We start from the raw sequence: 16,102 nt of genomic DNA, 5'->3' as shown, positions 1-16,102 counted from the left end.
TCCCCACTCACCTCCCGCCGGTGAAGACAGGATGCCCTTCACCCGGAGGTCCAGGGAATCCAGGGACACCTCCATGTACTCCATGCTGTTCTCCTGGCCGGGGCCCTCTCTGCCTGCCAAAGATGATTTATAGGCTTCAGCACCTGCGGGGGGGACGCGAGCAGATTCCCAGAGTGAATAAAAACCCACAAAACAACAACCATCCTAAACATTAATACCATAAATAAGTGGTGGGCAAGCACGTGCAGGTGCAAGGGCCATATTGAAGCGAGCAGGCTTGTGTGCAGGCTCCTCAAAGAGGCCTCAGAGAGAACAGATGCAGAGAATTATGAAAATGCAACATCTGGGCACAGGCAGCAGGACCTGCCAGACCCACCTGCCCCCCCAGAAGAGCTGCCTCTTGGTGAGGTGGCAACGAGAAAAGAAAGGAATAAATGAGACAAGTTCTGCCTCTGAAAGGCACATCTGCCTGCTGCCATCCTGCCCTGGCAGCAAGCTCAAATGGCACCATTGGCTCTGTACATCCCTGTCTCCAACCTGCTGCCAAGGGCTCCAGCCTGGCCAGGCAGAGCAAACCAGCTGGTCATGGATGGTGGGAAGAGGACAGGAGAGGTGACATCCCACTTCATGGGAGGGGAACACATGTAAGCCAAGATCTGGCTCTAAGTGAAGAAAGCTGCTGCTGGGAAAAGACTGTGTGGGGATCCCTGGATGGAAGAGATTGCATGGGGATCCCCAGTTGGGAGGAAAGAGACTGTATGGGGATCACCAGCTGGGAAGAGACTCCATGAGGATCCCCAACTCAGACCCCTTGGAGCCTCTGTGGGAATTGTCAGTCTCTTCACACTTTCTTGGCTTTGCTTTCTCTCCTGGTTTGCTTCTCCCACTCTGGCTTGCCCAAGAGAATTCCATTAGCCTGGAAAACTGGCCACCACCTTTACTGAAGGGTCAGAAAACCAGTCTGCTGCTGCAATGAAGAATTAGCAAGTTGCTCTGATGGTCCCTACTTCATCTTGAGAAAGGGGGTGCTTTGGGAGGAAGAGGAGCAACCCAGATGTCTGACAAACCCTGGGCACAGACCAGAGGCTGAAACATGGTCATTTAGCTCAGAAGGAGCCACAAATCTGCTGATAGAAAAATGGTCTGTTTGCAACAAATTAGCAAGCACAGAAAAAGAAACCTTTTGGTGGCAACGAGTATGTGGAACCTTAATAACCCAGCTGAAGGTAGAGCTTCACTTCAGAGACTTTACACTTTTTTCTACCCATGTTGTTACCTTTCCTGAAGAAGTTTCACATCCAGCCTGCACTGCTGGCTCTCCCCACCCCCCAGCTTTCAGAAGGTCACCGAAACCTTTTGAGCACTGGGTAACTTAGGTCAAACAACAGTGACCATCTGAACAACACCTACATCATGAGATGGGCCAGAGGTAGCTCACTACACACATCATGGTGCTTTCAGAACAAGCAAAAACAAGCTGCACCTCCCATTCAGCTGGACAAGGAGCCACACAAAAGTAACTGAGCATCACCTCTGAGGTGGCTCTTCATTTCCTTTCTGCACTTACCCACACACCCTGAGCTCATGGGATGAGGTCTTTTTCTGGAGACTCTAAAATCAAAGGAGTTCATCACAAACAAAAAGACACCCCTCCAGCATGGCAAGGGTAAAGCCAGCTCACAGGAACTGTGCTGTCAGTGTGCAGAGCAGCAGCTGCTGCCAGTGAGGTGCCAGTTCACACCCTGCTCTATCACACAGCCCATTCTTCCAAGGGAAGAGTGAGCTCTGCAGCCAGCCACTCCCTTATGGGCCTCAGGTCCTTACCCTTCCACCTGGAAGGCTCATTTCTGTGCAGTTAAGGAACAAAACACAATTAGTTACCTAGCACACCAGCTTGTTTCTTTTTATTCCTCCGTCTCCTCTTGCGGGTGGGTTTCAGCCATGGACTGTCCATCTTGCCTTTCCTCTTCAGCAGCTTCTTCTTGATGCTGGACTCTGAGCTCTGAAGAACCAGAGAGGCCACGTGCATGTAAGGCATGTTGGCACCAGCACCCCAGCAGCCCTCTGCCCCCATGTGAAAGAGCCTCCTCACAGCTTGAGCTGTGTGAAGAGGCCTGCAGGACTGGGGGGTTGGCAACCAAGTGGTGCTAAGATGTCTCTGCAGCTCCGTAAAGGAAACCCAGGCCCACGTGTGGGTGTATTTCCTGTCATTTCAGTCGTGCATGCTTCACTTTCTCTTCCACACAGGCTCATCACATTAGCACCTCTGCACAGCAAGTATTCAGCCACACATACACACACTTTTTAGCTTCTCCTCAGAAAAAAATGTGAGGTTTTGTTGTGGGGCTTTTTTCCAAACGACACATTCACGCTGTTCCACAGTCACGCTGGAAAATGCCAACAAAAACCCACCTTGCACCTGAAGAGCCACCTTATAGCGTTGGGATGGACCTGTGGGAATTGAACTCTACAGCAGTAGACCAGCCCCCCTCCCTGAGCAAGGTACAGGGTGGAAGGGACCAACCAAACAGCAAATATTCAGACATATGTATGAACCTAAACAGGGTTTGGGTTGAAAAAAGACACCCGCTGTCTGGGGAGGCTTTTCAAAGCCAACATCAGAACAGGGAATCAGGCACCCCAACCCTGTAAGGCAGCCTTCAAGGGGTCAGCCATCAGAGTCACATTCCAGCTGAAACTGTCAGCTCCTGATGCTCATCCACCTCCCACCAAAGCCTACGGAAAACCTCCCACTACCATTAACAGCAGCTGGATCAGGCCCTACCTTCCCGGGAAGCCGATGGTGCACCATGCCCAGTTCTGCCAGGGAGGGAAGCCAGGCACACGTGGTGCTGAGCCAAGTCCCCAGTGTGGGCTTCTTGTGCCCCACCACGTGGCTTCCACCAATTGCACCAGACTGCTTGTGGGGGAGAGGTTTTGCATTTGAGCCAGTCCCTGTCTGGGGAACTGACTGACTCACCAGCTACGAGCAGAGTAAAAACCACCATCTAGGATGTGAAGTTATGACTTGGGAGTTTGGATTTGACTGCATGTTCAACCCTTGGTTTGAGCTAATGCTACAGCCTGGCCTCAGCCACCCAAAGAAAGGGGCAAGGCTACACAGCCCTGTTGCTTGGTCCTCTCTGGCTCCTGGAGTGTCAAGAGCACATGGAACAAGACCCTAAAGAGCTTCAGCAATTTATTTGGTACAGTCATTTCTACCTTCAGCTCAAAACATCAAGAAAATGAAGCCAAGAATTTTCTCAAGGTGACTGAAGAGTTGGGGTGCCTTAAATGCTGGCTCCTCAACTTGAGATGCTGTGGAAAGGGAGCAAAATTTTTAAGTAAAGGGGAGTACGGGGGACAGAGACAATCAATGAACAGCAATTTAATTTTATTTTTTTTAAATCAGGTTATCTTCACCAGCCATCTAAAAATAAAACCAGCTGGTGAAAGTCTTGCCCTAGCACTACACAGACAACTTCCTAGGGAGGGTCTGTCTGTCTGTCTTTGTGTTGTGTGTATGTGTCCTTGGGAGGGGCTGCTCATCTGGTACCATGAGGTGGCATCTCAGATCAAGGTGAGTTTAGGCTGTGGGCTGGGCCCACGGAATTGTGAACAACACCTGAGCTCCAAAAAGCCTTGCAGAGCTTCAGGTGGTGACAAAAACTCTGCTGGTTCCTACCACTTGCCAACCCTGCATCTGAAGAATTTCAGCATTCTGAAATATTTCAGCTAACATTTGAATGATTAAAAGCAGTCAACGCTTTTGTTGAACACAACAAATAGAAGCCTATATTAATTAGCATCAGAAAGCACTTAATTGTATCACAGATCAGGGTTAAGCACCTTGTGGAAAACAATACTCGGTGTGTGGGTGGTTTCAGAGAGAGAGTTTTGTCAGAGAGACATGAAACTACCCAGCTTGCTGCCTCACTCCCTCTCTTTCTGGCAGCAGTGCAAAGGGGAAATCATCATCAACAGGACAAAGGCTGAACAACACATTTAGAAGCCAGATTTACCAAGTCAGACTCATCCCCATCTTCCTCATCCTCCATGGACTCTCCAGACTCTTGTTCCTCCTCAGACTCGCCATCATCAATCTGCAGCCACCATTTCCCCAAGAACAGAAAGAGTCAGTCAGGTCAAGTCTCTCCCAGCAGGGCATTCCCCCCCTCATCCTGCTCTGCCCCCACAGAGCAAAACATCCCCCAGGGCATCCCCCCCTCATCCTGCTGTGCCCCCACAGAGCAAGCCATCCTCCCAGGGCATCCCCCCATCATCCTGCTGTGCCCACCCCCCAGCCCCAGCCTGCACACACATGAACAGTATTTCTCTCCTCTCCAGGACACAAACTCCAAGGCTGTTAATGTACATCATGGTACATCCATGGGAATGATACAGGGAAAAAAACATTGGACCCTAAAAGGAAGTTTTCCAACCAAGTCTACACTTCCTTGATTATCTAAAACCAGCCTCATACCTACACCATCATGATTTTGGAAAAAATGAACTAAACCAATTTTAGTGCTTTACCAGCCATCACAGGCAGATCTCTCACTGGTTCAGTGAAGTCCCCACTGAAGGTGCTGGGAGTTCTGCAGGGATCATGGAGCACAGACTTACCTAGCAAGGCTGAAACTGAGGTGTAAGTGGGGAGACCCTGATGGGTGCAGTGGGGAACAAGGAATCAAAAAGCCCCACTAGCACTGCTGGGTTTTCTGCCATCTTGCAGGCTAAGAAAAACTAGAAATTGCCTCAACTGGTGCCACTCCCACCCCACGTGGACCAGCAGTGTCCCAGCCCAGCCCTGCCAGTCCTGCCCAGGGCATGTGAATACCTTTCTGGCGTTGTCTGCATCGGATGCACTGTCTTTAGAGGTCCTGTTATCATCTGCAGGAAACACAGCTGCCTGCTCTGCTCCGTGGTCATCCTCCTCTTCCAACTCATCAGAGTCTTCCTCTTCAGAGTCTACATCCATGCTCTCCCCATTCACGTGAGGGCTGGCATCACCCAGGTCCTTGTCACTCTGAAAGTTGTCCAAGCACAAAGCCACAGAGAAAACATTAGTTCCTAGGACAGAGCAGCTGAATCCATCCCAGACCACCTCTGTGCTGCCAGAGGAAAGCTGGCTCTGTGTCCCTCCAGAGCTCTTCAGTGCTGCCAGCAAAGCCAGCCTGGGAGCCTGCCACGTGTCACCTAGCCCTGTTGATCTGGGAACCAAGGAAGCACAAGGAGTCATTCCAGACTCACATGGTTGTACAAGGTGTTAAGGGGAGGAGGGCTGCTGGGCAGGAGCCTCAGCCAGACCCTTGCAGCCTAATTCAAACATGGAAGGGCAGCTTCACCAAGGGTGCAAGGAGGTTTCTAGGGAATGGAAAGGGAAGTTAAATCTCAGAGGGATTTCTTACTCCATTCCATGAAAGCCTAGCACTGTTCTCCTTCAATTCAAACACCAAAGCTTCAGAGTATGGGTTGCAGCACAAGCAGAATTTGATCAGAAGTCTCTGTCTAAACCTTTTCAAGTCACCAGTTGTTTTGCCATTCAGCCTCAAGCAGCAGCAACAGGGAGTTACCTTGAGGACACCGAAACAAAAAGGTTACCACATGGGGTGTGCTTGAAACCCCTCCAGTTCCACAGGACAGAGGGGAACATTCCCTGGAAAACCTTTGTTTAAGAGCTGGTATCTGAACAGCCACCCTCAAAAAAAGCCATTTTCAAAGCAGTAAGGCTGCCATGGGTGGGGTGCTGCTGCCAGAGAGAAAATGTAGGCTCAGAACAGAAGATGCTGACTGCACCAACCCAGCATGATCCTGCACCTGTACAGGGCTTGGAGTGCCAAGACCAGGGACGTGTACAGTGACAACAAACATGTCCAGTGGGCTCAGTGCTCCCCTCACCTTGGCACCTGCAGAGGAATGAGTTATGCTCTTAAACATCTCAATCATTGTTCTCTGTTTTAACACTTTGGTCTTTTTCTTGGGAACCAGGCTATAGGTTCCCATTCTCCGTTTTTTCTTCCGAGATACTGCAGCAGCTGGAAAAGAGAAGCAAAAGAAACCCAAGGTTTGCTCTGGCATGAAGAGAAGGAGGGATAGAGAGTTGAGACTATAAATCAGAGAATGTTAGGGACTGGGGGAACCTCTGGAGAACAACTAGTCCAACATCCAAATCACATTCGAGGGTAGGATCAGGCTTCTCACTCCAGCTGATTTGTTTAGAAGTCAACCCAAAGATGCCACACACACACACACGTGCAAACACACAAAGCACCTTCTGCCAGGGCTGCAAACCCACCCAAATGGTGAGCAACCTCTCTGCACTCCTCTGGCCCCACATCTCCATAATCCTTAAATCAGCCTGTGTTTGGCAGCATTGCTGATGCCATAGGAGGCTGAATAGAACCCAGCTTGCTCAGACAGACTCTGCAAGGCTAATGATACCAATGGCAATGAAAGTGGTCATATACTAATAGGAACACACAGGAGAAAGGTATCTTAGATAAAGAGCCATTTGCCATTTAACCTTATTTCACACCGACTATGGAAACTTGTTTGATTCCTTTCACTACTTTGATGGGGTCTTTATTTGTTAGATCTCCCTCCTGGCCTCCTAATGAAGCCAGTCACCACACCTCACTGCCTGAGGCTGTGTCTGGTGAGCACACTTCAGGAGGATGCTCAGTGTAGGCTCTTGTAAGAGCAGTGGACAGCAGAGAAGACCCAGCCTCAGCACCAGCATTCCAGTTTGCTCCTGTACAGCATTTCCTCATCCCCCACTACAATAAAATGTCACCAAAAATCTACAGAGAGGCTTCTCCAAAAATCTGTTAACCCAATTAAATTGATTTACAAGGATGTAACTTATGGTGACCAGTTGTGGTGATGTGCAAAGTCCCTCAGAATTGACAGAAACATCTTCAGAATATCACACAGGAAGATGGGATGAAAGTGTTCCCTCTAAGAACAAGTTTCAGCAGAAGATCCTTGGTGTGGTGGTGCCTGATGGAGACACCACCTGGGAGGGGCCTCCACCCTTCCAGCACAGGAAGGACTTGAGAGGTTATTCTAACATGGGACTGCAAGGGTGTACCCTGTACAGTACCTAGAGGTGACCAGAAGGAGTCCAGAGGACACATGCCTCACCCCTGCAGTGCAATGGTCACTTGTGGAGAAGCAGGTCAATGAAATAGCATCATCAAACAAGGCCTGGCTGATGCCAGCAGGAAAGAGAGCCCCAGAGGAGATTCAGTGGGAAAAAGGCACTAGCAGAGCTTTCAGTCCTTGTTAACCTGCCTCTCTGCAACTACCTGAGAAGAGGTTATGGTTGGCGGATTTAGGTTATGGTTGGACTTGATGATCTTCAAGTTCTTTTCCAAGCAGGATGATTCCGTGATTTTGTGAGGTTGGAGCAAGGGGAGGGGGGGTCGGTCTCTTCTCCCTAGCAACAAGCAACAGAACAAGGGGAAATGGCCTCGAGTTGTGCCAGGGGAGCTTTAGGTTGGGTGTTACAAGAAACTTCTTCACAGAAAGGGTCATCAAACACTGGCACAGGCAGCCTAGAGAGGTGGTTGCATCACCATCCCTGGAGGTGCTTAAAAGCCATTAGATGTGGTGCTGAGGGACACGGTCTAACACTGGACTCAGCAGAGTTGGGTTAATGGTTGGACTTGATGATCTTAAAGATCTTTTCCAACCAGAACAATTCTGGGATTCTGTGATCACCCACTCAGCCACACACACACATCTGGGAGGTGGGTGCTGCTGGGGTTTGATCCACCCTTCTTACCTGTCTGCGACTTTGTGGTGGCCACATAGCTCTGGTTCTGAGGTAGTGACTGGTGAAGGCCCGGGAGAGAGGGCAACGGCAACGGCTTCCCAAACTCCAAGATGTTTTTGTTGCCTTCCTCCTTGGATTCTTTTTGATCTCTGCTGTCTCTCCCATCTTTGGGGTCTTTATTTGCATGCTGGAACACAAAATGCAGTTAAATTGAGCCCCTGCATTAAAAAAAAAAACACAAATACAAACAGAAAACAAACCAAAAACCCAATAACCATGAAAAAAAAACAACAGCAAAAAAACCTCCAAGAAAATAAATGTAATTCATTTCTCTCAAACATAATCACATTCATTTGAAGACAGAACCACACATTCAAAGCAAAAGCACACAGCAGATAATAGATGATCATTAAGATCCCTTCCAACCCAAACCATCCCATAATTCTATGATCATGTAGCTGCCTAGAGACTGCACAACACTCCCAGTCTGCTGCTGCTCCACTGTTGAAGGCTGCAGCCTCAGAAGGTGACAGGCCACCTGGCAGAGTGGCAGATCCAAAGCCACTGCAGACAACAGAAAGGATCAGACACATTTACACAGGCATTTGGTTGGCTCTGCAGAAGATGAACACACACAATAACTACCCCTGTTCCCTGACCCACACCCTGAGCACGGCTGTCACATCAAGCAGGCATGAGAACAGAGTCCTGCAGAGACTGGAAGAGCTGGCAGCAATGGGAAGGGATCCTTCCCTTTGGGTGGCATTTGGCACAAACCAGTCCTAGCAAAGGCTCCCTCCTCTGGCCTGGCACACAAAACATAGGCTTTAACTTGACACTGTAGGTCCATGGGCAGCAAAGACCTGGGCACTGTCATGGAAAAGACCTGTCCCAGCTGACTATAACCCAGGTAGCACAGGTCCCCCCCTCCAGCTGTCACACAAGACACTGGGCAGGGCCACAGGCTCCTGCCGAAAACCACCAGAATTCTGCTGTTGCTCCTGCCCTCCCTGCAGCTGCAGCCAGGCTCCCAGGCACCCAGGCAGCTTCCACTCACTCTTTTAGGACAAGAGGGAATGGCCCCAAGTTGTGCCAGGGAAGGTTTAGATTGAGTGTTAGGAAGAATTTCTCCCCTGAAAGGGTTGTCAGGCCCTGGCACAGGCTGCCTAGGGCAGGGGTGGAGTCACAATCCCTGGAGGGATTTAAGAGTCATACAGATGCGGTATTAGGGATAGGGTTTAGTTAAGGACTTGTCAGTGTCAGGTTAATGGTTGGACTTGGTGATCTTGAAGGTCTTCTCCAACCAAGGTGATTCTGTGATTCAAGCCTGGACTCACTGCAAAGGCTCATCCAGCACCTTTGGTCATGAAAGCCAGGTTCCTACAGCCCCACATCCCAGGCTGCTGCACCTTCCACAGCAGCTGCTCTGTTACCAGAGTGGAGTAAGTGCTGCCACTTTGACTCAAGATTTTATACTGCTGTTGTCCTCTTATTTACCAGATGACCTAACTCTATCCACCTCTCCATCCATCTGTCCACTCAACTGTCAAGTAGGAGGCAGGTTTGGCAGAGATGCTCCAAAAAACCAAGAGTCCAGTCAGCAGATCACAAGCTCTGCCCTAACGTTTTAGTGCTGCTCCACTCGCAGCAAAACCCTTCTTCCAGGACTTCTGAAGCCACAGCTGAAACACCAAACCAGAGAGAGGAATCCAAGCAAAAAGGAAGGAAGGAACAAAAAGCAACAAGCAATAAAAACACTCTTTAAAGCCCAGGTTCAGACAGGCACTCTTAGACACAGCTTTCAAGTAATGTGACCTTGTGAACAAACGGGGAAGCAACTGGTTCTCCTAACGACAGCTCTGCCACGTGCTGCTGGCAGCAAGAGAGGGCTCAGCCTCAGATAGAAAAGCTGTAATTATCATCAAAAATGACCTGCATAAAAAGGCCAGCAAATTGCTAATGATTCCTGCATCCAGCCCATCACAGCTGAACTGCTACATCTTTTCTTAAAAGGCATCTGGTCTTGCATTAACTATTTCAAAGACAACAAATCCTTTGACATGTTGTTCCAGTGCTTAATTGCTCTCCCTTTCACATCATTAAATGCATGATGCTTTTGCAACTGAATTAAAAAGTTCCATATCATCAGAAACTCTCACTCCAAGTAGATACTTAGGGACTATGACCAACTGCTTCCTTTTTTGTTGTTTTTTATTTAAGAGAAAAGGTTTTAAAAAAGTTTAATAGGATGAGCAAATTATGTGTCCATAGCATTTTCTGATCACTGGATCACTCCTCAGACTGCTCCCAGTTGTTCCACTCCTTATAAAACATACGTCAGGAGTGCTGGAGACACTGTGCCAATAATAGGCTCAACAATACTATTTATACCTCTTAAAAGTCCCCAGGTTATAGATCTAAAGGTTAATGGTAACTCTTGGCTACACGATTATTCTGAGAACTCCCAAGTCCCCTGGAACATCCACTGCTTTCGAATTTTAATTCAAAATTAGAAAAATGAGCTTGGGAGAGGCAGATCTGATGCAGAGCTGCCTGCATCATGTGTATGGAAGAGCTGCAGTTTTTTGTCCTTTTAAGTGCAGGTTCTTGCAAGTGGTCTCTGATAAAACCTGCTGTCATTCCCAAACACCAGGAATTCACAGTCAGACCATGTCAGACTGTGTGGAAGAACATCATCACATTTTAAATGAAAAACTGATATCTTTTAGCTTGTTTTTGGTGTGTTGTTTGGTTTTTTTCCTCCTCACCTGTAATTATAATATGGAAATAAATTCAAAATCTTCAATAGGGCTACATGACAACTGTTCAATGTGACTTTTTCATGGCAATTCCAGTAAAATAGTGTTTTAAATCAAATTAAGCCTTCTGAGAGCTGGATTATTACTTGGAGGTATATACAGCAATGCTAAAGAACAAGAATTCCTGACCAGATCTCTCAGGAAGCCTGACAGCACAGGAAGCTGAGCAGGCCAGCAGCAGAACTCACCTATCTCTCACTCATGTGTGTGTGTATGGATACATAAAATTCTAAATCTAAAGATTGTAATAGGATCAGCAAAGTTTTGAAAGCTCTTCTGCTCATTTTCTCACCATCTTTCTTCATTCTTAGCTCAATAAAACAGTTACATTTTTCTCTTCTTATAACTTTAACCTTACCAACAAGTAGAGTGTTTAGTGGATGAAGCTTTATTCTTTTCCCATGTCTAATGCCTCTGAATTCCACCAGTTCCTGGACTTGAGCCAGCCAGTACAGCTCGTCCTGGTCTCCTACACTGAGCTTTTATGCTCTGCTCTACCTGCTCCAAATTTAAACACTCCCAGAAAAGAGGTTTTGCTAATCCAGCACATTGGTCTGCTGGGAAATTACTTCTTCCCTAAAATCCCATCAGACTGGCTAAGAGCTGGTTGAGGCAAAGGCAACTTGGGGCACGACAGAGTCCTCTCAAAGCAAAATGGAAACAAAAAATACCAGTGATCCCACTGAACACAAAGCTCACAGATCCACCTGCCACCATCAGAGGACTTCTCAAGCTCAGCTCCAGGCAGTCTCCTGCTTGAGAAAAGGCTGTTCCAAGGCAAATCTCAGACCAAGGTTTCTCCTCCAAAAGAGGCAGAGCAGGCAGAGCAGCCACCTCCAGCCCTGCCACCCCATGCCCCAGCCCAGGTTTGGTAGGACCCAGCTCTAAGCCACCTCCATGGGCTATGTGGTCACTGGCACAGCTGATTAAAGCTCCTGTCACATGCCACCTCCTTCCACTTTCATGACGGATGGGTCCCTCCTGCCCTCCCTGTTCCTCACACAAGGCACAGCACCAAGCAGGTACCTATAGAGCTGCTCACAGCCCAGTGTCCACCCTAGCAAACTCCTGCTACTCTTTCACTGCCTCTCCTGCCTTCCCCCAGCACAGGACCCTCCTGCTGGCAAAGCACCAAGGGGCTGGGCAGAGCAGATGCTTCAGAGCTGATCACTGCTCAACATCTACTTTGCTGTGGATGAGGAGATCCTAACACCTTCCTGCTTCACTTCCTGAGGATCCAGAGTACCCTGCTAAAGGTGGGAAATGCCAGACTGGCAATGCTGGAGCAGAAGGGTCCAGCTGGGAAGGGGATGCAGGGGCGCAGAGCCCTGCTGGGCATGGGCTGCTCTGCTGACACTGCTAACAAGGGCACATGGACTTTGAGCTGTCCACATTTTTAACTGAGCAGACTCCTCTGCTCAGAAACAGGATGAAGATCATCCTCCTCCACTTAAACCAACAAACATTCAAGGGAGCAGAGGGGCTTTCATCTAAGACCTACATGGGCTCCACTGCAAACAGCACCATCAGAGACAAGAAGCACTATTCCTGACCTTAAATAAACCCCACTAGTGTGTTATCCCTGTCCAAAACAGCCACAGTCTATCTCTTTTTTTCCCAGTTAGACTTAAATTTTGAACAGTCAAGCACAGCTTTGTCTTAGTCTACAGATTTAGAGAAGTTCAGTGAGGAGAATCCCATGCAAAGGCAACTCCAGGATGCAGCACGAGCAACCTGTGTTCCCACACTGTCCTAACCACCATGTGTGCATCACTGGAAGCCAAGAAAGGACCAAAAATACTAGAGAAACAAACCACATAGTTAATGTCTTCATTTCTCACAGCTTCTCATGTGGGATCAGCTCATTCTACACAAAAAAGCTATAAAGTCACCATTTCACAGTGGGCACTACAAAGAATAGTCAAAAAGTTTAAGACAGCTATTCCAAGGCTCAAGCCAAGGCTTCTAGAGATGCTTTTGTCTGGAAACAGAAAAAACAGGACCACATCAATATCTGACACCATTGTGAGAAAAATAGTCACTCAGAGTACTTAGACTGGGACAAGAACACAGTATTTTATGTGTTGATAAAAATTAAACTCCAGTGCTGTCTACATTTGAATGGGATTGACCATGTTTCTATTATTGGCACAGAAGTCCCCTATAACAGCAGGGAGAGGTTACTAAAAATGGCAAGAGACAGAATATCCTCCCTTTTTTTAATTCCAAAAGCAAATATACAGAACAAACCTTACTAATTAAACCCCATGTTGGCTTGACAGACTGCACATGGAGTTCTTCCCACAGCCGAGCAATTAAGAGGTGTTTCCATTACCAAAGCATTTCCATTACCAAGCTAGTAACAACCAAAGAGACAGCAGACCAGAACTCCATCCTGATGTTGGTGCAAGGACACTGGCAAAGGTGCTGCAGGTCCTGCTTTGGAGCAGGGCTGCTCTGAAGGGCATCCCAGGAGTGCTGTTCCCTCTTGACACCTGACAGCACCTCCAGCTTCCACAAACAAGCTGTTGCATTTCTCTTCTTTTAAAAGGACTTTCATCTCTGGCATAGTACAAGCTTGAGACCAAAGCCAACTAGCCAGGAGGACTAAACTAACCACCACTGTCACCAGGCAGCACAGCAGCTGTCCCAGAGCAAATCTCTCCCCTCCCTGGACCAGCTGGATGCAGAGGGGTGAGGAGGTTTGTACTGAGGTGCTGCCTTGGAGCTCCCAGGGGATCTGCCTCTAACACCTGGTGAATGGTATTTAAGCAAGAAGTACCAGACTGCTATAAAAGGTGTATCACAAGGAGATGACAGTGCCTGCAGGAGCTCCAGGAGGGCTGATCTCCCCTTCCTCCACTGCTGCCCAATTGCAGGTTTCCGTGCTGCACTTCACAGCAGCTGCCAGGGAACCCTGGCCTTGGCCTCAGCCTCACCTTGAAGCAACAGGGCTCTGCTCTGAATGCAACCCAGTCAAGCTGCACAGCTGAGCCACCTATCAAGGCCCTTTGATCTGCAGATTAACACATGCCCATTTAGAAGAGCAATTCCAGTCTGCCTTGATGACAACAGCACCAGTTGGTGTGAGGCCACAGACCTGCACGACACCCCATGGGCTCAGGCAGCCCAAGCTGGACCTAGCTACAAACCTGCATGGTTTGGGCTTCAGAGCCAGCACCACCCAGAGGCACAGGAGCTGCCAGCTCAGGGGACACCCCACTCCTCATCCCCACTCCCTCCTGGACTGAGTTGCTCCAGGGGGTGGGAGTCACAGAAGCTGACACAGAACAGGGCAGCTCACACCAGTTTTGAGAGCTGGTCTTCTGATGGAGAGAGGTCTGCTGGGGACCTGAGCCCAGGACAGATACTTCTGCAGGCTGTGGTGGGCAGCTGGAGCAGACATCTTCAGCCCCTGTGGTCCTGCCAGCAGCACAAATTCAACCAGTCAAACACAACATGAATGCACTGCACAATAGTCTTTCACTTTCTACCTCCCTGAGCAGGAAACCCTCTACAGAAGAAGTCCAATGGAGTCAATGGCCTCCTTACTCAAGGAGATGTCCCACAGGGGATATTTAACCAAGGCCAAGCTTGCACACACAGACTTCACCCTTTCAGTCTGCCTGTGCACACCCGGGCACCCCTCTGGAGAGGGTCCTCAATGGAAGCACCTTCTAAGGTCAGACAGGTGACAGCAGAACTTGACAGCACATGGAGAGCTCCATTTCACTATGCTCCATCCTCTTTTTAATTTTTCCCCCAAGGAGACAAAATCCCCATCACCATCTCCATCAGGACCTGCCCTTTCTTAGAGTTTTCTGCATTTCAGAGGGTCTGAGCCTGCTGAGCAATCCCAGATGACTAAAAACCATCAACTGCCACCTGCCTGGCCCCAAGAGTTGAACACAGGATGTTCTTAGGCCAGGAGCTCCTACAGCGCAGCCCACAGAGCACATCAGCACCACGCTGCAGAACTGCTGGGCACTGACATGGAAAAGAGCACTTGACAGCAGCAGCAGCACCTGTGTGCACACACAAGGCAAGCAGCTTACGAGGCCTGGAATCAAGCATTCAGTGGTCATGCTGCTTAAAGGTATGGTTTGGTGAACAGTGGTGGAAACACCAACACAAGCAAAGCATCTGCTCCTCCAAGATCCTCCTCTCTGCCCAGGCTTTGTCTCCCCCATTTAAAACTGGTACCCCACATTCTGGGCTCCCTCTGTGAAGCAGGCTGAGATACCCATTCCACAGGTGTTCATGCTCTTTCTTCTGACAATTCAGTTGCCCCAACCTGGGTCCTCTGAAGTGCATAAAAAAATACCACTAGATACCCACACCTCCAACTACAGCCTCATGGTCACCAAGCAATAAACAAAACCATGAGCTGGGACTCCCAGTTCAGCCATCTGCTCCTCCCATCTCAAGAGACAGCTCTGGGATGCTTTCACTACCAACCATCCTTTATCTGTTCCAGACATATCTAAGTGACATTCAGCTCAGAAACTGGAGTTTCTGAGCATGAAGGGCCTCCTCTCAGCTCAGAACACACAGACACTTTTGCCTTTCAGTCTGTTGCCTGGTCCTGGCAACTTCTGGGTTCTTAATAGGGTTGTAAATGGATTAAGAAGGAAAGAAAGAAATTATTCTAAAGGAAGAACATTTGTGTTGCTGCCTTAATGAGAAGGGGAGCAGAAACGATGCTGTCAACAAACTCTTCCGAGGTCTCTGTTCAAAAACAACTTTAACACACAAAACATCAACTAAAATTGTCACCTGTTTCAGATTCAGCTTCGATCCCAATTCAGGAAGCAAATCCTAAACAGAGAAAAAGCTGGTTAAATTTGTGACACAATTATTTTCTTCCTTTCAAAGACCAATCCACACGTGCAGCAAAAGGCTACCAAGGTCCCCTGACAACTATTGGATTACAGAAAATAATTTTTTGGCCCCAGTGGGTTTCTGCAGGAGGCAGGATGAGCATATGTTTACAACTTGCAGGCAACAAAATACCTTCCTCCCCTCCTTCCCCCAGGCAGCAAACATCTGCAAGAACAGTCTATCAAGAAAACAACGATGCTCTAAAAGAATATTAGCAAAGAAAAGCAGCGTGTCCTGCAAGATCAACTTCTGGGTGATTTCCACAATTTATTTCCTGGAATGCAGCACCTGTTCTCTTGGTGTTTTTGAAGGGGAAAATGTGTGAACCTGGAAGCTGGTGCATGAAAAGTTACTGAGATGTTGCACTTATAAGCAGCTCAGCAAAGAAATGATCAGGATAGAAAAATGACAGCTAGCAAGGACTCTGCCACTCCAAAGAAAATGGCATGGAAATTTGAAAGACAACAGGGAAAAATTAGGTAGTAATTATCAGGAAGGCTGAACACAACAGATGTTCTATTGTCTTGCAGAAATGAGATCAAATCTTGGGTTCACAATCAGATGCAGAGGCTTGAGCAGGGCCTCTTCTTACCACCCTGCTTGTGAATTTTTTTTCTTTCCC

General features: G+C 48.3%; 1 protein-coding gene across 1 annotated transcript in view; it reads right to left on the bottom strand.

Moving 5' to 3' along the window:
- The window catches only part of EHMT1 (euchromatic histone-lysine N-methyltransferase 1), a 63,196-nt gene that overhangs the window by 32,666 nt on the left and 14,428 nt on the right, over positions 1-16,102 (bottom strand). The window contains exons 3-9 of the mRNA XM_009994313.1: positions 15,376-15,417; positions 7,790-7,967; positions 5,902-6,038; positions 4,841-5,029; positions 4,023-4,103; positions 1,882-2,002; positions 12-143 (exon numbers count right to left, since the gene is read on the bottom strand). Of these exons, the coding sequence (XP_009992615.1) occupies positions 12-143; positions 1,882-2,002; positions 4,023-4,103; positions 4,841-5,029; positions 5,902-6,038; positions 7,790-7,967; positions 15,376-15,417 (880 nt within the window). The remainder of the gene's footprint in view (positions 1-11; positions 144-1,881; positions 2,003-4,022; positions 4,104-4,840; positions 5,030-5,901; positions 6,039-7,789; positions 7,968-15,375; positions 15,418-16,102) is intronic.

This window comes from Chaetura pelagica, unplaced genomic scaffold (genome assembly GCF_000747805.2).
Source record: "Chaetura pelagica isolate M959 unplaced genomic scaffold, ChaPel_1.0 scaffold132, whole genome shotgun sequence".
In the NCBI taxonomy this organism is placed as follows: Eukaryota; Metazoa; Chordata; class Aves; order Apodiformes; family Apodidae; genus Chaetura; species Chaetura pelagica.
The sequence above is the reverse complement of the archived record's forward strand: the minus strand, read 5'-3'. Positions and strand labels throughout refer to the sequence as shown.